This window comes from Centroberyx affinis, unplaced genomic scaffold (assembly GCF_046629955.1).
Source record: "Centroberyx affinis isolate AG114_WGS23_722 - 3 ecotype Tasmania unplaced genomic scaffold, CSIRO-AGI_Caff_v1 ptg002437l_1, whole genome shotgun sequence".
Classification (NCBI taxonomy): domain Eukaryota; kingdom Metazoa; phylum Chordata; class Actinopteri; order Beryciformes; family Berycidae; genus Centroberyx; species Centroberyx affinis.
Window position 1 is genome coordinate 430,125 of NW_027280680.1, and position 22,908 is coordinate 453,032.

The following is a 22,908-nucleotide window of genomic DNA, read 5'->3' on the forward strand; positions in this document are numbered from 1 at the left end:
TCGTTCTACCACAGTGCCGACCAGTGTTGGGAGCATGTAGTTTCTGAGTAACCATAATGCAAGAGCTGGCGTTACTGCCCACTTATCTGCCTCATGGCTGCATATTTTTGCATGTTCTTCACGCATCAGTGAAAATGGGCCTGAAGCGGAAGCAGCACAGTCCTCCCTTTCGTAGTACCCACCAACTTTGCATTAAAATTAACACCCACTCACTTACCAACCCACATATGCCGTACAGACACACAATTACACATGCACACACGCACGCACGCACACATGCACACATGAACACATGCTCGCACAAACACAAACACACGCACACACACACACACACACACACACAAACATATGAAGATACAAACACGCACACATACAGAATAGGGAGCCAAAGCGGACTAAACAAAGCAATGAATGGTGCTGAGATTCACCTCTCGGCACACTACGTAGTAGGCCTATAAGTTCTTAGATGATTTGCACGTTTCCGTTATTTCAGGCATAAAAAACACTTCGTAACTGAGAACTATTACCTATTACCATTACCTATCCTCACAACGTAGAGTGTACCAACTGTTGATAGCAGGGGTGATCCACCTGAGTAGGGAGTAGACTTATATGAAGTAACATATACTGACATAGGGTAAAGTCAACCCTAGGGTCAATACAAACCATGGACATGCACATCAATACACACATAAAAACACACCCCTCTTACACACATACACACATTCGGCATAATCAGCCACTCTCCAAATCCCCCATCTCCCTCCGCCTGCCAAGCCAAGACCGCTGCCTTCCAAATGGTGTGTGAAAGGAATTGATAAGTGTCTCTGTGGGCTGCTGGTCCATGTCTCCGGGGAACATACACATTTTGACCTCCAGGGTCAATAGGCAATTATATCTGAGAGGGATTCTGCAGTCTTACAAGGAAGCTAGATGGGGAGGTAGGCAGGGCAACTAGCACAAGCGGTGTTAACTCTAATCTGGGTCCTGCTTGCTGGCTAATATGCTGCTCTGAAGCTCTGCTTTGTCTGACCAGTGACCACCTTCTCACTGCCACAGTGATCCGCAGTAGCAGGTAGCTGGACTATCACTGGTATCTCAAGCTGGCAGACATAAATAGAATACTACAGGCCTGCTGTACTGAACACTGGCTCCAACTATATTTGTGTTGAATCAATGCCAGTCCTACAATGTGAGAAAGGCTAGCTGAGGCACTAAGGCACTAAGATGGAGTTTGACTGTGAATGGAACAAGTCCTGCCATTAATTCCCTATTCTTGCTAGCTCTTTGGTGTCAAATATTACCAAAGAGCACATCACTAATCTATCAGACATCTTTGTCATATGTCAGGTGGCTCTATCTATGCAGCCAGACAGGCACTGGCATTTTTGGAGCTGTGATGATGTGTGTGAGACATTGTTCTCAAAGGCCACAGACAATTTGAACAAAAACGAGAGGATTGAGATCATTTCATAAAGAGTCAAAATTGGCTGCTGTCAGCCATATCTGCATCTCAGTTTCTGTGGTGTGAATGAAAAAGGTGATTGACTAGGAGAGGAGTTTGGTTGTGGTAGCATTTTATGCATCCATCTGCCACTACCAATATACTGAGAGGCAGAGGAGACAGAAAGTGAAAGAGGGGTGGGTGAAAAGGAAAACCTCTACATTATGTTCTAACACAACATTATCAATTTGCAGTCTTCTCCATTTCAGCTAAATGGAGGGTAGGGAAGAAGAGGAGTACGAGGAAGGGGAAGAAAGGGAAGATAAGTAGGGTGAGTTATATAGATGGAAGGTTAGTATTTCAATGAGAATTTATTGGCATAAAGACCATCATTCTGTCAACCTGCCGTGGCTGTCTAAATTCCAGAGTCATGCGTAACTGCAGTACATTTCCTTCTTATTCCATGCAACACAACACATAACAGTTATTAATATGTACACTATATATCACTAACTAAACACTATTGAATGGAAAACTGAGGATGTACAGTGACACTTTGACAAACTGCTGCACATAAACACAGTAGAGAAAAACAGGTAGCCAATATCAAAAGTAACATGTTTTCCAGCAATCACACAAGGACACATAAGCATGCCAAGCTAACTGGAATCTCCCTCAGTATGTAAGAAGCTATGAAACATGTGTTACTGTAAATGTGGGAAAATGGTAAATGTATAAATTTTCCACAGAGTTGGTAAATGTGTACATTTCCCAGCTAATGTGAGTGGGAAAGCTCAAGTCACAGTAGCGCTAGGCTCTCTCACAGTCCTTGAGTTCCCTGCTGACTACATATCTGTCGCATGATGGTTGAGGCAAACATGTTTTAGCACATCCACATCGTTTTACACATGGATGGAATAAGTTGTATAAGCTATAGTGTATCCACTACTGGACTAAAATATTAAATCAATCAAGCATCAATTTCTTGGCCGTACTACATCTACATTGCATACATGGGCTATTGACACAGCACTGTTTTATCTGGCACACACCAGTTTGGTGAAAAAAAATTGGCCTCAGATGCTCCTTCCTCACTCTGATGCAGCTCAACCGGGAGAGCCTGCATGAAAACCTCCAGAAGGCAGGGTGTGGCTCTCAATTTTCTGATGTTGTGCACTTTTAGAATTTTCCTACATTTACCGTAAGAGATATAATGAATCCAACAGACCAAAATGTCACGAATTTGGGATGAAAAATATGGGACATAATATGGGGCAAGAACATTTTTCAGCTGGTAGAATAGACGACAATATGCATGCTGTCTATTTACATGAAAATTAGAATGTAAACAAATCAAACCATATCCTCGGAAAACTCTGAGTCCTTTGTATATTTTTGCAACACTCCTAGCTATGTCTGCTATAATAAAAAAAAAAGTATATGCTCATAGATTGCCTAAGATTCAAACCATCTCTCCATAAAAGTTGAGAAAGACATGCAGTGGTCATAGCTGACAGGATGGGAGATGCAGTGTGCAGTGTGGTGTGATTATGATTGTATGTGCTACATTGGGTACAATAAATCTATTAGCTTTATTATATAAATGGTAGAGCACAAACAATGGTAATGGTATTGCTTGTTAAATGTTTGGATTTTCTGCCCTTTTCTCACTGTAAAGTAGGTACAGGCCAGTAGTTTGCACCCTTGCATGCAAAATCAAGGAAAAGGATGAACAGAATCCGTGATTCTCATTGTCATGCAATTTAATTTTGTTTGTTACACATGAGACTATCACTTATTAAACACGCCAAGCTAATGGAAAATAATTGATATAAGATATCAAATGGTGTTTTTCTTCAGTGAGCTAGCTAATTAGTTAAATATATTCTTTGGAACACAATTCCAAATGTTCTTTATAAATGGTCAGTCTTCTCTGGCATATATCTTACTGTTGCATCATCAAGACATGACTAGACAGAGGTTTATTTATTGTTTACACTTTATATCTGTATTTTGCAAACCATAGATATTATGAAGATATTATGTTGTAAAGGTAGTGAAATATGCTTTGTGGAGCTGGTGATCTGTGCAAATGGCAATATGATAGTATATGAAATAGCTTATGAAGATACAAATGACTGAAAATTACAACGGCTATTTTTGGAGTAACCCAGCTATTGACTCTAGTTAAGGTCTTATTCGGGTTAAGCTGTATACATACAGCTTTTATAACCTGTTTTCATGAATAACGCAATTAACAGAATATTCCTGTCACCCACCAGCTAGCCCCTCTCTCTTTGACTGAACAATAGTAGGTTACTTCTGATACATGGGAAGGGAAAGATGATCCCAACACTAATCAGTGTGATTTTCTAGACGCTTCTAAATACAAATAACCTGTTACAGGCAATTATACCTTCACCATAATGAATCATAGACGTCAAGAATGCCATGCTACGGTTGCTGCTGGAAATACACTCAGCCATAGAAATTTAATGATAATGCCAGCACAGAATACCCAACAATTATGGATGACGGAGAATCAGGATTGGTGGGAGAGGGCGGTTATGCTTGACTTTACAGATGTAGAATGGAAAGAAAACTTTCACACAGCCTAATTTGTCGTGGTGTGCAGCATTAGTGGCACCTACAGTATATTGAATCCTTGCTAACACTGTGTTCACACCTATACCGCTTTATTAGAGTCACACTTGTCTTACATTATTAGCGACCTGTGAGAAGGATTATGTTGTCAACAGCCAATTTAGTGTGCGCGACTCCACAGTCAAAACCTGTGTGTTCTTGCAGAGGCATGTGCGACTCTGTGATAAACAGTTTATTTGTGTGCCAACTACGGAGTCTGGGTTTGCGCAAATGAAAAAAAACAAATTTGAAACGGGAAAGATGTTTACCCGTTTAAAGGAATAGTTCGCCCAAAAATTTAAATTCAGTCATGATCTACTCATTCTCATGCCAGTACAAACTTGGGTGAGTGTTTTTTCTTCATACAACTTACCTGGATTTCTGGATTTCTAAGTGTAGAAGAGTGGGAGTGATTGTGATCAAGAGAGGATCAATATGACTTGAGCAGTGGTATGGCCCTTTTTTGTACACATGCACACAAATGTACATGCACAGACAAACACACACACACACACACACACACTCTTTCATATATTTAGACAGACATTTACAGAGAGATTCTATATTGTTGTCAGTGCTGTTTTATTTTCAATGCTGACCATGGAGATAGGAGTAAGAATACACATAAATGTCCACTCAACAGTTCAGTGGCTGCTACGCCATCAAATTAAACTCACAAGGAAAGCTGATATCATTGGCTCATTAAGGCAAACTCAAATTTCTAAGATGATCAGCTAAAATATTGAGATCAACTGGCAAGGACGGTACTGAGGTCAAGTGGAATGACAACATCGGCCAGTATCTCATGTTAAAAGAATAACATTTTAGTTCTGAGGAAAGACAGGTTTGAATGGATTATTTTTAAATATGTAATTTCTGTGTATGTAACCAGTTAATTGTTTAGAAACATCTTTCGATAAAGCTTTAAACATAAATGAGAGTTTAAACTAGATCTACAATTATTGCGAGTAGAAAAGTCCAGATTAGGCTTTTTATGAAAAGGCTGGAAAAGTGCCCATTTGAAATGTAATGGAACAGCCATTAGCCAATGAATTGTTTATGATAGAATATTTAGGGAAATAGCTACCATGACCTCTTTTAGGAGTCTAGCTGGTGTAATAGGGGGACATGATGAGCATTTCATATGAGATACAATCTCCAAAAGAGTGATTGTATCTAACATTTGCTCAAAGGAATCTAATGAAGCGTTCAACTGGTGAATGACATTCAAATCAGGATATCTGCATTTTCAATTTTCCTGGTAAGAAAACTAAAAACGTCATATTATTTTCTTCTTTTCTCTCAATCCCTCATTGATTCCTTTATAAGTCAACACACACACAAAAACACTTAACTCTTCAATTGTGCAATCTCTTTTAACAACAGAGGTATAATCATGTGAATATCTTTAAATTTCTGTGATATAATCTGAGCGTAGCATAAATTAAGCTCAGCAAATTTTTGCTGCGTTAATACAGGACTGATTTTAATTAGATGAGATCTTGGTAGACAGAAAATGAGGAGTGTAAAACAAGGAATGTAAAACAAAAACATAAGATGCACAACAATTAAATCCATTTTTACTGTAAAATAAGGTCAAAGCTCATTACAATATTAAATATATAACATTGTATAAGATTAAAAGATTCAGTTAGATTTTAAAAAGTTTGGCCAATGTATTATTTGTACACAATATATAACATACACACACACACATACACACAACATACCCATATCCATGACCAGAAGAAGAATCCTGTTGGGCCGGTCAGACGCATTGGGATGGAATAAACTGTTCAAGCTTACTTGCTGTGTGAAGCGACCAGTGGTGTCTGTGTGGCAGGCTCTCCTGTTCGTCAACCAATGGCAGAATTTAGGTGGGGGAACGAAAGGGGAGAAAGGGGGAACCGAGAAAGCATGGATTTAAAACAGCAAAAAAAAAAAACACTGCAAGAGGGTGAAGCAAAATGTGCCAAACTGACTGACATGTTTCATTTGCAAACAAGCTGTCAGCTGGCGGTCCCAGAAGATGATGATGATGGTGATGATGATGATGATGATGATGATGAGACAGGTAGCAGTGTGTGATGGCATGTGATGGCGTGTGATGTGGCTTGCACAATGTTAGTGGTGCTGAGCTGTGAAAGGATTTGTTGGCCTATGTATAAATTATTGCATTCTGAAGTGCAAAATGATTATATTATGGCCATCTAAGTGATATGCAACAGTGCACTGAATGTGCAAAATCATTAATGTTCTGTTATGCTCTGTAAGAATCTCATTTGTTGATGTTGTTTTTTCAGTCTGCCAGTTGGCCAAGTTATTGATGAGGCAGTGCCAGGCAGATCCCTGAGGACAGGACAGCTACAGCTTTGCCAAGTGTAATTAGAAGTGCAATGCAGTTTGCAAACTGCAGAGACATATTTTAAAACTGTTGGTACTACTACTACCATCACCAGTTATTATTTGTACTATTATTGGATAGATTTAAAGAGATATGGGAAGAAAAACAAGACAGTGTAAAGGGAATATGGCTGGGGGAAAATAAAGTAAATCCCTTATTTCAGTACTGTATGTCAAAAATCAGAATTACAAGTCATAGTTATCCATAACCCTCCATCCGCTCTTCCTTCCTTATAACTTTATTTGTACACAATGTATAACATACATGAATAATGAAATCTCCACAAATAACATTCAGCTTCAAAGTTAAGCAATCTGACAAATCAAAGATAAAATGATTATGAGGTCAAATATCAAACCACATAATTTCTTATTAGACAGAAACTATAGAATAGTTTCTAATTGGAAATGATTACACTCAAAAGTAGCAAATTCCCCAAATCTCACAGGGTTACACTGAATATTATTAATTTGAATAGCAGCCACACCGCCACTACCAGTGACATTGTATTTCTTAAGTAAGTAAATTCAGATTTTATGTAGGGAGTAAAAAGCAGGCACATGGATGAATACAATTCATCCATGTCAACATAAGGAGGTTAAGACAAGTATAATAAATGAAGCCATTACAGGTAAACAACTTATCATTCAGTGATCTAACTGTAAGAAAACTAAACTTGACATCAGGAGTTAAGAATGTAAATGAACAGGGTTACAACTGAATACTTTATTAAAGTTCTGTTGAAGTGATAGACTGATGCTCCAGGCTTTACAGAAATAACTGGGCCACTAGCCTGATGGTTTAATGCACCAGGGGTAAGAATGTGTAGCAGCTGAAGCATATCCCTTTGCTTCTTTGATGTTATGGATAGTTGACAACTTCAGGCAACACTCCGCTGACTGCAACCTCTGCATAAGCTTCACTGAAAGAAGTCACTGGGACAGCTGTGAGGACAGGTGGGTTTGGATTGGGTTTGACACAGTATGGTTGAGTTCATGTCCAGGATGCATTGAAAACAGATGCAGTGGCACGAGAGTGAAATGGGGTCAAGTGAGGTTAAGTCTACGGTTCTCATTGGTATGGTAGTATATCATTCTGTTAGACTCTGAATTCCTCCACAGGAATGCTCACCTTGGATTATGGCACAAGGGATATTGACATTATATTATCCTGTGTATTGATAAATGAGTAGTGGGAGCTGCTGTCCTCTCTGAATAGGGTGTGGTAGCTGGCTTGGGATAGGACTCATGCAAGGGACTTGGAATCTTGGAAACTCTGAATAGGAAGAGGAAGGGATCCCTAATCCCTCTGGACGGTGGGTGGAGAAACCTGGCAACTTTGGATCTTGGGTGGAGGGACCTGGAGACTGTTGAATTGGTGTGAGGGAGGGACTTGAAAATTCTGGAAAGTTGGTGGAGGAATCTGACGGCCGGATTTAGGTCGGGAAAGGAACCTGGAATCTCCGGAAATTAGGGTGGAAGACATCTTTGGGGTGGAGGAATTTGGGAACTCTGAATGAGGGGAGGAGGAGGAGGAATCGGGCTTCTTGGAAGATAAGGAGGAGAATCCCTAACATCTCAGGGAAGAGAGTGAAGGGGTATAATGATGATGATGGTGATGATGATGATGATGATGATGATGATGGTGATGATGAAGACAATGAGGATGAAGATGATGACATTGCTCTGCTGGATTTTGTTCTTTGAGTGGATGTTAAAAGCAAATCTGGTTGTTGGTGCCGTGTGGATCCTTTCGGTATGTTAGGGGATCAGTCATGCTGAACATAAACTGTCTCAGGGAATTGCCTTTGTCATTTCAACACAAACACAACTTTACCATTGCAACCCCCAGACTCTATTTTCCATTTGCATGCATTTCCTCTGCAGGAGCACATTTCCAATTTCACTTCATCCTTAGCTTGACACTTGGAATGTCAGCACTTTTCATGGATAGAGTATTTCATTGGGTGATATAGATACCACAGTCATCACACACACACACACACACTCTCTCTCTCACACACACACACACACACACACACACACACACACACACACACTGCTGCCAAATATCAGCTATGTACAAATATTTATTTTGTTTCTCACATTGAAAGGGTTGCTATAAAAACCTTCCACACAATTTCTCCACACATCACTTAGCTTGATAGAATTTCATGATTCACGGTACAGAAAAAGAAGGATAATTTCATCTCCCTCTCCGTATATTTAGGATTATTGTATTACGAATATCATCTCTTTTCTGGGCTTTCAATTAGGTATGCAGATTCCATGGCGATTTCATTCAAAGTCAGTCAAGATTTAATGGATTCCTTTTATGAGCTTCCGACAAATTGCCTTTTTAGTGGGAAGAGCATCTGCATTATTCATTTGTGAAGGAGTAAGCGTTTATGAGTTTGGTTAGTATAGTTCTAGATGAGCTGAGCGCCCAGCAGAGTGACTTAGCATGACTCATCAGTGAAGAAGATCTGGCTTAGAGGTGAATCTCATCTGACCCATGACTTCTGGCCTTGCTGTCTTGGCTGTGTAGGTGATCCAGCGCAGGGAGGATGGCTCAGTCAACTTCTTCCGAGGATGGGACTCCTACCGTGAGGGATTTGGCAAGATCACTGGTGAACACTGGCTCGGTAAGTGTCTCAGGCTGTATGGGGTAAGGGGGGTGGGGGTTGTGTGTGTGTGTGTGTGTGTGTGCGTGTGTTTCTGTTAATGTGTGACTCACATGTGCCGCTAAAGTGGCCTACAATACAATGGCGAGCCAAACCCTAGAAAGTAGTTTTGCAAAAGAGCACATGTGAGGTTGAACCCGAGGAAGGTGGCTAAACCAGAAAGGATTCCAGTCGGGGCGAAAACTCATCGCTGTCTTTATGGACATGTTCAACTTCTCTAGGGTCTCAGTCCCTAATGTCATCATAACGTCTACTATTTTCCCTGTACTATTCTGACCTCCATTTTAATGAATTAAAAATTGTCAAATTAAATTCATCATGGCACCACATTTCCTTAAAGTCTCGGTACAGAGCAAACCAGAACTTGGCCACTACACAGAGCAAATGAGCAGCTGCAAAAAAAACATGCAAGAGCCACGAAAAGAAGCTTTTTGTGGGTGAAGGTTCCACTTCGATTGTTCCATAAATGTTGCTGTTGAAACTATATGACCTTGGTCTGGACAGATCCACTTACAAATGGATACTCTCTTTTAGTCGTGAGCCCAGGAGCTCTTCAGGTGTACTCTACTTCTTCTTTACAGACTATACTGTCATTCCTGGCTTATTGAGGCAGTGAAATGTGATGATGATACCATTCTGTAGCTGGCAAGAAGTCGAACGATGAAAAAATTATCATGCAAAACAAAGTTTTCATTGCTGTGAGCAACTTAGCTCATAACCTTTAATAAAACTGCCATTAAACAAGAAAGTTAATTGCCCAATCAGCATTCATGGGGAAAATATCGGGGTAATAAGCTATTTCATATTCTTATGATGCATGTCTGATGATCAAATCTGGTCTGCTTACATAAAAACAAAAAAAAACACACCAGAAAATACTGTTTCCTGAGGAAATTAAACAGGTTTGGACTGAGCGGCAGTGTGTTAATGAACTATCACTGCTGCACCTCTGTGAGTATCTTCAAAAACTCTTATCCCAATCTGCTTTGGCAATACTGCTCCAGATCACAGATTGTTGAAGGAAGTGGTGCTTGAAAAAAAAATCTATTGCTGTAGAACACACTCTTGTGCTTTGCAGGTTATAGAAGTTCCACACCAAATATACCAAAGCTGAATTACTCTCCTATCAGCATTTTGGTCATTATAGCACATACACAATGCTTTAGGAACAACGCATTACACAGTATTAACTATCTGTATAGGCTGTTGTAGCTCAGCTTGCATGCACATTACATGTTGTACATACTGTATACTAAAGGTGGCACATGGTAAGGTATTTGTTTGATTGTATCTTATTTCTCTATTTGTATAACTTTATCACACTCATACCAAGACAAACTTCCATTTATGCACTCTCATAATATAATGACAAATTAAGTACACTTGAAACTTAAACTTAAGCGCAAGTACATGATTTTTTACACATGGGAATCTTTGTATATATAGTCTGTGCAGTGTTTATGTGAATTAATGGCCTCTACGTCTTTCTGCCTGACCTGAACCACTGCGGAGTGCAGCCGATAATAGAAGACGTGTTTAGAGTGCTGCCTGGATCTCCCTATGGTACACTATAGGAACATGGCGGGAATATGGAAAGCTCAGGATTTAGCAGACTGCATTTGAATGAGCCGGCAGGCAACTTTGAACCTTTCAGAGTACCCTTGCTTATTCAGAGGGTGCTGTTGTCTCGTCACCCCCATCATCGATTACCCTCAGGGCAAAAATGAAAAATGGATTCATGCTTGCCTGCAGCCTAGAAAGAATTTCATTGCAGCTGGTCCAGACCTATTTCTCTCCCTAATGCCACCCTCCAACTCTGAAGATATGTACAGTCCTCGCCATCTTAATGTGCCTCTGAATTCTGCTTTTGTTTTCGGATTTTTGCTATATTTATAGAGCTTCTAATTGTATAATAACAATAATAATAGGAAGAAGAAGAAGAAGAAGAAGAAGAAGAAGAAGAAGAAGAAGAAGAAGAAGAAGAAGAAGAAGAAAAACTAGAGAGGGAGAGAGAGACAGAGAGAGTTAACATTTATTTATTTTTTATTTTTAATTGGCCACCTTTGCTACATTTAAAAGTTCATAAGAGTAGTGCGCAAGATGGAACAATCACAAATGTATGAAGGTGCTGACACATACATAATGAAAGTCAATTCAAAAACAGAAAAGGAGCCAGTGCTCGGCAAATGAGACAGTAGAGATAAGTGATCCTCTTTTCACTTCTTGTTGAAGATTCTGACGGCAGTGCTTTCAATTAGTTGAACTGTCAGTAGATTTCTTGGGAATATCAAGAAATCTATTGAGAGTAAAAAGGGCATTGCACTAATCTTTTCCACGTGGGAAGGCATTAATATTTTTTTCTACTTCTTTCTGTGTTAAGACTGGCACTGTTGGTTTTGTTTCTCAGGTGAAAGAAGGCAGTCTTGATGAGTTAATCAAGGTGTCCAAAATGATTCAAATTTCCTCTCTCTTTGTTTTCCTCTTTTCATTTTAGTAAGTTATTCATCATTCATTATCATCAGTTCATCACATTCATTTATGTATGTCCAACAGGCAGGCAGATAGGGAATTGAGGGCATTAGGTGTCCATGGCTCAACAGGATTTCTGCATGGTTTGTGTATGACTGCAAAAACTGACATTATAGTGACAAATATTCTGTCCCGAAGGAGTATGTTTAAAGAGAATAAAACTGGGGCAAGGCAATCCCTTAGCTGCTGTCAAATCTGTTAGACACCTGGTCTCCTTCGCTCATACAGACTTGTCTACCTGTAATATAGGTCCTGAACCAGTTTAATACCGTCCCAAAGAGACCAGCCTAGTTTTCCAGATGGCATATTAGAATATCACGGTCTGTAGTGTTGAAAGCAGCATTTAATAGATAAAGAAATAGGATGGCTATGTTGTTACTACCGCTACTGTGTCTAAAGTCATTTAAGACCTCAATGTATTTGTTTGTTAGAACATGTTTGTGTCCAGCATCTTCTTGAGGAGAATGTGGTGTTGTTGTTTAGTGTTTGTTGATTTATCTTTATTGTTGTAATTTACGTTTACATTACTTAAGTTGTAACCTTTATGTCCTAGCTGTATATGGAAAAGCAATTCACTAAAATTTAATGAGGCTGAGTGTCAGAGTTTAGGTTGCATGTGGATGAGATGTCAGATGATTAGCTTAGGTTGCATGTTGCAAGGTGGTTAGCTTATTGCTTAGTGTTAAGTATGAATGTGGTTAGCAGTGGTTAGCTCAGAAAGTTTGAGGTTGAGGGGAGGGCTTAGATTAGTTACACCTGACACTGGAATTGAACCCACTTCTCCTGGCCTAAAGTCTATATTATCTGCAGCTAGTCTATATTATTTGCAGCTCCAACCAAGCACCATAGCACACAATTATGTATCCTATTTTCTAGCTGTGTGCTTCAGAAAACCAAAAATACAAAAAACTGTTATCAAACGTCAAAGGTATCATTTTAGCTGGCGTTGTATTGCATGTATTTCAGAATTATGAAATATTATTGAAATAATGGCATTGGTTGTTACTCTGTTTCTATTCTGTCCACGACTTTCTTATGCTAGCAGTGGTATAATCTTGCCTAAAGATGATACCACCTTATACCTTTGTAATAAAAGACCAAAGTTCCACTGACCTTTTGACCTTTCTTTTTCATGAGACCTATCATTAGCAAAGTAACATTCAGAGGAAACATTTCAGCAACTCTGGGCTATTTGTCCCAAATACAGTCAGGAGGATAGTTCTCAATGTAGATGATGTTCATCATAGCTCACACAGTAGGGAATATGAAGTTATTATTTTAGCAAAACACCTGGGAACTTGTATGTTGGAATTCACACGCCTGTGTCTTACTATGAATTCACATTCACAGAAAAGATTTACAAATGTGCAAGTCATTATTGGAATGAAACTTACAATATGCAAACTTGTGTCACAAGTACAACTCAGTGATTACAACTTCTCGAATATGCCATCGCAGCCTATCAGATGATATCTTACATGCCACAAATGGAGGATCTGCACACTCACTTTTGCTACAATTATTGTGGAGCATTTGGTGTAAAAGTTATTTGCAGACCTGTGACTTCAATACACTGTATTAAAGTTGTAAAACATAACTACCTATCTCAGAGGTATACAACCAATTAAGTCCAGTGTCTTAAATTCCACAAAATATTTAAGATGAATACAATTAACATGTGATCAACAGTGTCAAGAGGAGCATTTAGCTCAGGTAAAACTAGAATAGATCATTCTCCATCATCTCTTGCTAAAAGAAGATGCTTATGTACTAGAGCAGTAAAGTTTCTGTAGTCGTTTTAGAATGGACAACAAACTGGAATTTTTCAAATAAATGATTTCTGTTCATGTGATCAGTTATATAAACAAACCTCTCTAGTGCTTAAAATTCAAATGGGAGTATAGAAATGGGTCTACATTGAGAAGGGTTTAGACTTGGCTTTTTTAGAGGAAGTTAGAGAAGTGCATGATGAAACATGATGAAACTGAACCAGTGGACACTTAACTGTTTATATTACTTAAATAATGACCAAAATGTCTTACGGGAGTCTATTAAATCAAGTGTGTATGACATGCTTTTCAGATAAGATACAAACTCCAGAAGTGTTTGCACTGAAACTTGGTTGAAAGAACCAATAGACAGTTAAATAAGAAGTTCAGGTGTAATCAGATTTTTTTTTTACATACTCTTTTTTCTTTTCTTGGTCACTGTTCAATTTCATTAATCAATGGAGCATTAACAACTCAATCAATGGCACTAAATATAACTCTGGGTGTTTGGTAGCTCCCAGTAATAGGAATTGAATACTCTTCTCTTGTAACACCAACTGCTGAATTGAACTCTCTCATCCGTTTATTTATACACAATGAAAAAACAACGTTCACCATTCTTTCATTTTCACTCAGCTTTTCTGCATTCTTTTTCATAGCACAGTCATTGTACCACAGACAACTGTTTTGTAATAGAATTGGAGCAGAGTTTATTAAAAACTTGTTCAACTTGCAGTGGTAGAGGTAATCACATGGGACATCATATGAAGTCACTGCAGCTAAAGGATACATTTTGAATAAAACTAAGAAGCCTGAACTTGGCGTTAAGAGGTGGATCCTAATCTGAATGATCAGGTTTATGATTAATTAGAATTCTGTTGAAGCCAAAGGAAAGACTGATACTGCTGATACTGCTGACTCAGGCCCACTGAGTAGTTCAGAGGGCACGCTGAATTTAATCCAGTTTCCAGAACCCTCCTAGTCCTGGTTCTGTTGGAGTATATTACCTTGATTGTCTAGTCTTGCACCAGAAGAGGCTATTGTGAAGATATCGATTGGTTTATCTAAAGTGTGCCTCATGTCTGCATCACATCCATTCAGTGTTTGTTTTAAAGATGCAATAGCAATGGGGCTAGGGAGGGAAGTTGTGCATTAGAATATGATGTCCATGTTTTCTTGCCCTGTACTTCCCTCTTGTCTATTTTTTGCTAGGCAACCCTATTGTTATTTCCCAGTGGGCTTTTACTTTTACTTTGAATATTTGAATTGTCAATTGCTTTGGAAAAGCAATAGATCTACAGCTAACACCAGTACTCTGTCCTTCCCTCCCTCTTGATTTGTTTGTTCATTCCAACTAATTTCCTAGTGATTAACCAATGGATTTAAACATGGATTTAACATAGGAACAACAGCTGACGTTATTTCTCTTTTCATCATTCCATTCCAATAACAGCACCAACAAATAAAGTACAACAGAGTCAAATTACTTCCATCAAGTGTCCAATCATTCTCTTTCTACCGAGGACGCCCAGAGTGTGTTCTATCACCATGATTTTGCAGTGGTCCCTTGCAGTGTGAAGGGTAACAGAGTAATAGGACCCATGTGTCTTTTCCGCTATGCCTGGAAGTCATCCTCTCTGTGAAGAGTGCCTCGTTGCGGCAGAAAGTTCACTGGCTGACTGCCTCATTAAAGGCACACTAACAACTGCCACTGAAAAGAAATAGAAAAGTAAACCCTCTTTTTTTTTTTGGTGCTCCAGTCTTTTTTCGCTCATCTGTCACTCAAATACTATAATATCCCGCTGAAAATTGCAGTGTTTACCGCTTTACATACCATCCACCTTTGACAAATGGGATGTATGTGACTGCTATAATTGAGCTCTTAGCCTGTCCTGAGTGGTGTACGCACATGTGATTATAGGCAAGTGAACCACAAAGAATGGGAGATTTGTGTTTGTGTGTGTTGACACGAGGGCGAGGGTGGGGGCTGAGGCGGCCGGGATGACTATAATTTGGAGATGGGCGTTTTGTGATGACAGGCTTGTCGGTCTGTGTCAGTCCTAAGCAACAGAGGGGCTCTTTGCGTCAAGAGGGCAGGCTGAAAAGAGTGAGGGATGAAAGGACGGATGGAGATAGAGAAATCAGTGCGTAGTAGTGTCAAGAGAAACGTTGGAGCGAAGCGATAAATAAAGAATGTAAACATATCTTTCCTATTAACTTACTTTGCTGATCTGTGCTCACTGAGCAACGCTGAAGCCGGAGAGACAGACACACATCGACACACACACACACACACACACACACTCACCTGCACGCATACACACGCCTTGTCAAGCAGCCTCTCTCTCTCTCTCTCTCTCTTGCTCGCTCATTCGCCCCCATCTCTCCCCGTCTCTCTCCTTTCCCTCTGTATCTTTATCTCCTCTTCCATAGCAGGAGTTCTACCCATGTTTCTCAGATCAATGCAAAACAACCCAGGGTCTGTGGCAATTAACTCCCCAGCCTGTAGAGCTACTCTCAGAGCTTAGAGAAGCAGAGGAGTCACACACAGCAGGGGAGCCCATTCATCTTCAGTCTGGAGAGAACACACTCTATACACACACTCACACACACACACACACACACAAACACACACACAATGGAATTGAAAGGATAGATGTGATGAAAAGGGGCCACGGAGGCTTAAAGAGAGCATTTATTCATTTTAATCTCACGTAGGAAACAAATTATGCGTGAAGTAATGTTCTCTTTATGTGTGTGATGTATCTGAAGCCGCATCCCCATATCGATTAACGTATTATTCTATCCGATAGTTGGTGTCCCTAGAAAAAAGAAAAACTTGCATAAACCTTTGTTTGTATTGGATTCTTTTCCATCTCTTTTTTTTTTTGCGATTGCGCTTTTTAGGTGCTCAGGAGCGGGGTGGGAGTGAAGCTATGCTGAACTCCACCTGTTAACACCAAAGTGCTGTCAGGCCCGGATTAACACAGTGTGGTGCCCTAGGGTGACGTCACTTGACATGCCCCGCTATGTCCAATTGAAACACAAAAAAGTGAAATTTACTATGCCAATAAAGATCATAAATGTACATTAACTTAAACACTACAGGCTCAACACACATACTGCAGACAAATACTATAAGACAATGTACTAACCAACAAATTACTTTACACCATAGATCGACTTGAGCCTACAAATGCCATTTTAGGCTTTACACACAGAGCTATACTGTATTAAATTTGAATGCAACTCATATCAAAGACACCATGCTAAAAATCATTGTAATAAATAATAAATAAATAATCAAAGGCTGGAATGAAGACGAAATGCCAAACCATTACAGAGCATGACTAAAAAAATCATAATACAAAAAATAAAAAAAAAATCATTACACAGACATCTAATGCAACTTCAGCACCACAGACAAGGCCCCACATACCACCAAATAAAGCAAGCTCAATAACTGTAGCAAACAATCACTTCAGGTGAGTTGATGTGACAGTGGGAACTGCAGAAAGTGAAAGGATCAGCACATTGAGACAATTGGATGGACCTGGACTTTTGTCCAGACCAGCATACCATAATCGGCCGGACACCAACCATCCTTGCTGGTGATTTCACAACACAACCTGTCAGCTCCGCGGCTCAGACTAAACTGTGCCGGTTATTTGATGTGAGTTTGTTTAACGTGGCACGGCTTCCCGGTTGGGTAGGGCTTGCATTTTTAAGCACTGTGATTGGCTCGAACGTCCAAACACCGCCCAGCCGGCAAAGTTGGTGTAAAAACTAACCAAACCAGTTGTTTAAGCCAGGAAATTTTGACTGCTCTGTATTTATTTTTTCAGAACCGCAACGCGTGTTCCGTCGTCAGATTCACTCCCGGATTGCGTTCCGGCCCCATGACACCCTCACACTCTGTTTATAGAGTAGATAGAGCGGCCCACCGGGAAGTCTCCCGGTAGTCCCGATGGCCAGTCCATCCCTGAATATATCGCAATGCGTAGGCTATTTGAAATTATGGTTGTTATAAGCATCACAAACCGCGCATCCAGTTCAAAGAAAAAAACTTTCCACAAGCATCAACTCGACCAGTTCGTTCTTCACTCTTCTAAGTTGTGAAAAAGATCTCTCACCCTTACAGTTAGTAACAGGCAGGTTAAGAAAACCTGACTGCGGCAAACATACTTGGGAAAGTAGTTTTCAGCCTACTTTTTCACAGCACCTCTTTCGGTGAACGGGTTTTCTCTTACCACAAAATGCTTGAACTGGACAAATTCAAATGTGATGGGGAGGCGGGGGGTGGGGGTTGGGGTGGGGTGGGTGGCGGTTTCTTTCTCTTTATGCATATTCTTTTTTTAGTATCAAAGGTTAATTTTGGCCGCATATGCATTCCCCCCAGAGAGTAGGCCTAATATATAAAGAAAATATGACAAAGCTTATAAAGGTATAATTGTGGTTTGAATGTGTGGTGCCCCCCCAACAAGTCAAACTGGCTGGTGCCCCTGGGCACTCGCCCGATGCGATATATGGATAATCCGGCCCAGAGTGCTGTGGCAGCACAGTGTTAGTGTAACCGAGGGAAATGCTGAAGAAAATATTTACTACACACATTGACTTCAATGGCACCGCAGTTAGAAAATCACCTTCCTGGTATGTGGATGTACAGCCACCAGCCTGGGTTGGTTGATGCTTGTTCGACTTCTACCGTACTGCCTGGTGTATGAGTGCACACTGTTTTTCCCTCATGTAGGGCATGGGGCATAAACAGTGAATACAATAATTCCCCTAAACAGTGAGCATTACATAAAGTGTTACACACAAACAAACACATGCACTAACGCACACACAGAGTCTTACAGAGGTGCTCCTCGCCAGCACCCAATAACATCAAAACAACATCTGATTCACACATATAAAAAACACTGAGCAGTGCAGCCATATTGCGCAGAACCACTCCATGAGTTTACCTCATGCGTCTATCTCTCTCTGTGTCCTTTTCTCTCACTCTCTCTCTCGCTCTCCCGTTCTCCTTCTCGCTCCCTCTCTCTCTTACGCACGCATTCACACATACATACATAAACGCATTCATAAACACATTTCTCCTTCACAGCATGCCTCTACCACACTGCAGTGTACTGGAGGGTGGATCTGTATTCCTGTCACGCAGTGGAAATCTAGAGAGGTCTGTATCTACAAAGGAGAGCACAAATCAAAGAACATCCCAATTCCTGTGAGGATGAGGGCCTATTGTCTTTCTTTGTTTATTATTTCCACAGTTTTTTTTTTTTTCCCGCGGACACTTATTTTTATGTGGTTGAAACAGGCCAGGGAAGGTTGGCACGGCCAGGCAAGGGCCTCTGAATAAACATCTTATCATTATTGGCAGGCTTATTCATAGGCCTCCCTTCTATCTCTTCTGCCTTTTTCCTCTCCCTGGTCCTGGAGTCTTTTTTTTCCCAACCACCACCTCCACTCTCCATATCATCTGAGCATGTTGCTCAAAGCCTGATCCCACCACAGGTTCATCTGTAAAAATCTGCCAATCATATGTGCCTGGCATCTGCTCCCAGGTTGGCAGCAGCCTCTGATAGCGGCAAGGTCAAGGGTCAGTGCCGCCAATTACAGGTGAGGGGAGTGAGAGGGATGGAGCGCTGATCGATTGTGCTGTGGGAGTTTTATTTCTCCAGTCTTTAACGGATAAGTGATCATTCTGCCTCATCAAAGGGCAATGGCTTCAGATGCACAGCACATATCAATGTCAATGTCAGTCTCTATGTGCATGCACACGCATAGAGAGAATGGGTACTACACTGAGACATTAAGAAAGTTAGAGAGAGAGCATTGGTGGAAAAAATGGGAGAGATGATGAGTGCAGAAAAAAGTGGTGAGGCAGTTGGAAGGGGTGACAGATGAGGGATGTTAGGAGGGAAGTCTGAGTGATTAAGCCAGTGCACGCTGGAGTGGGAGAAAGGGAGAGCAGTGGTTAAGGAGGGAAAAAATCCATTAGGCTGTTAGGGAGAAGAATAGATAGAAGCATGGGAATAAAGGGGGGATAAAGGTAAAGAGAGGAGACAGCACCGAGATATGCACTGTCAATATTGAAGAGGGGCAGACATTATATGGAAAATTATTTGACTAGATTTGTAGATGGAGTGCTTGATATACACACACCCCCACCCCCACCCCCCCCCACACACACACACACACATACTTATACACCATAGAGAATTGAGAGAACAATGCCTATTTTCTCATTGACACTGATAAATTGCAGGTAACAGTCATTTGGTTTGGGAGACCGCCCTTCAACCAGAGGGCCTGGACACAGCAAGCACCCGTCCTGCTGAAGTGTCCTTGAGCAGGACATTGAATCCTCACCAGCTCTAGTGGCATCGCTCTGTAGCTTATTTTACAGTTTGATCCCTCTGGTGAAGGGTAAAAGTGAAATGATGATTTTTTTCTTTCAGGCGATCAACAATTGAAAACTAAAAAATTTACTTAATAATAATAATAATAATTGATTACATTTATATAGCGCTTTTCTAGGTACTCAAAGCGCTTCACATATCGGGGGGGGGGGGGACTCAACTCATCCACCACCGATGTGTAGCACCCACCTGGGTGATGCACGGCAGCCAGTTTGCGCCAGAACGCTCACCACACATCAGCTATCTCAGTGGAGAGTAGAGATAATTAATTTATAATACAGGTTTTCAGTAAGTTTCAAAGGCCCAAGGACCATGAAACTCAACCTTGTGAATTTTAAATCCAGCCATTAGACATTCTGTTGCCACTTATACAAATATACTTAATATAATATAATTAACCATAAAGAGTTTGGTTCTGAGATCTTTTGCAAGAATTTATGGAATTAGTAAAGCTCTTAACTAAAGGTGTTTGCTTAGCAAATGTCAGCATTGTAAATAAAATTTTGCACTTGCACCAAGAATCCATACTCATGCCTGTAGTATTTTATTACACTTACACAAACACACACACGCACACACCACACACACACCATTACACACACGCACTCCTGCATGCCTGCATGTACACACCACCTTGCCTACACACACAAGCAAGTGTGCACAAGCTCATATACAATAATAAATAATAAAGGTTAAATAAAAAAAAAAAAAAAAAAAAATATATATATATATATATATATACATGCACACCCACCGCTTGTGCGTAAGATGGTGATTTAAAACTGCCGTGGAAACAATAAAGGCTGCTACCTTGCAGGAAGGTCATAGCTTAGAGGACCACTCAAGAATGCTCTACACAGTCTCCCTTGAACTCTCTCTGTTCCTGTTAGGGGGAATAAATAGCCCCATTATTCCCGCAGTCTCTCACCATCCATCCTGTTTGTCTCTTCCATTGCTCCTGAAAAACTCCTATCATTTTCTTGGGAAAATCTTAATTTTGTGCTTCTCCTAAGCAGTCCCCGTATCCCGTTGGCTGTATGGTACTGTAAGAACCATTGGTTATTATTCTCACAAACAGTTAGTTCTATATAATTTAGTGCTTGTCAATTCTATGTTGTGGAAGGAGTGTAGAATGCATTGTTCTGGCTGAGAGAGCAAACAATGAATTAGTTGTTGGCGACAGGTGCCATCAGACTCATCCCCAAGAGAAAGAAATTGTCAGTTTAAATACCGCACGACATATCAGTGTGCTCTTTGAGCGCAACTGTGTGGTAGTTAGCTAGTATCTGCCTAATGATTCATTCAACACTCACATGTCTTCATGTCTCCGTTGCACTGCAGGCTTCACAAAGTGTTGATGGAATCACTTGACTTGATATACACAGTCTCTTCTCCAACAAGAAGCTAGATACATCATGCATCATGCAATTCTTTCACACTTTTACTAAATCTTATCTCTATTATCTGATGTTTAAGTAGGATATCAACATGCTGTGTAGCAGCCAATAACCTATAATCATTAGGATATAATATCCTGTGTAACACATATAATGTACTAACTAACTCCCCACATAATAAAAATAAATGTATTTAGGACAATAATGTAACAGTTAGCAATTAACAAAATAGAATAGCAAAATAATCAAATGGCTTTATTTAAACAGTGTTGTTACACAGTTGTAAGTACATTATGTGTTCACGTACCTACACGGTAATATTGTGTACTTACAATGCTTTCCCTTAGGTTAATGCACAAGTCAATACACTGGAATAAGGCCATTGTAAAGCCAAGTGTTATCCAGAATTTACAGGGCTGGCCTGCAGGCGACCCTAGCATGAGGAAAGTGGGTACAAATGGTTTTATTTTGGCTTGGGCAGCTCTCGATGGTCAGTCTCTGCCCAAACACGTGTCCATGTGGTTCATGCTGCCTATGGGCTTGTACCCTGCAGATCGCCTCCCTCCAGACTAACCTCCAGATTGACAATCCATTCCAGAAACCATTTCATGGGATTTTACAACCGCAGCTTGCTAACACCATGCCTAATCCCCTACCACTATACAGTGTAACCTGGACCCTTTTAAAAAGAGTGTTTCAGCAAGAAACGGTATTATTTAACATCTGTGACGTTTCATGCTATTACTGCCATAATAATTGGCTCCACTTGAATAGTGCTTTATGTTGGTTATGTATTATGTTAGTCCCAGCTATCCACTTTATACTTTAAAAGAGGAGTAGAATCCTTGGAGAAATAAAATACCATGTAAATGCAGCAGTAATAGGTAAATGCAGTCTGTCTAAGGTTTCTAAGGTTAAGGTTTTTAAGGTTTCTAAGGTTGCTCATGGTTGTATGGCATGCATGCGTTGTCACATGTATGTCCATTCCACTGACATTATGGGGACAAGATCGGAATGATCGGATGTTAATATAAATGCCAGCACCAGCTGAAGTGCAATGCAATGAAAAGCGTGCCGGGCAACTGATTGAGCTGAAAGTGAAAACCAGCTTCCAGGCAAAGTGGAAAGATATGATATGATACCATATCCCGCATGACAAAGAGAAATATAAACTACAATCCCCTGCAATCTATTATTTAGAGGACATGTAAGTGTTTTCAGTTAAAGGCCCTCCAATACCGCATTCATATCCAATCAATTATTCAGGAGTGCGATGCCTCCTCAGTGAGTCTGACACACTGATGTTGGCTGGCCAGGGATCCAGTCGGCCAGCCAGCTGAGGCCTTGCCAATCAGCCCTGACAATTTTTACACAGCCCAGCCTCAGCCTCCAACTCTGCCTCTGCCTCTACTTCCTTCAGGAGGCTATGCTTGCTCTGATTGGTGATGCTCTACCCTGGCAGACACTCCATCTGCACGAGATTGCACTGCTGGAGTGGAGATAGCTGCAATTTGCAGCAATTCGCCAGTAATTCCGATATGTATGAGGACCAGAGCAATTCTCAGCCCTCTCTACAAGGCCCGGGCACTTTATTTGATGCCTCTCATCCAC

At 40.5% G+C, this 22,908-nt stretch overlaps 1 protein-coding gene across 3 annotated transcripts in view; it reads left to right on the forward strand.

The window, feature by feature from the left end:
- Positions 1-22,908, forward strand: part of fibcd1b (fibrinogen C domain containing 1b) — a 98,699-nt gene that overhangs the window by 59,660 nt on the left and 16,131 nt on the right. For all 3 annotated transcript variants that reach the window (XM_071533829.1, XM_071533830.1, XM_071533831.1), the window contains one exon: positions 9,039-9,135. In XM_071533829.1, the coding sequence (XP_071389930.1) occupies positions 9,039-9,135 (97 nt within the window). The remainder of the gene's footprint in view (positions 1-9,038; positions 9,136-22,908) is intronic.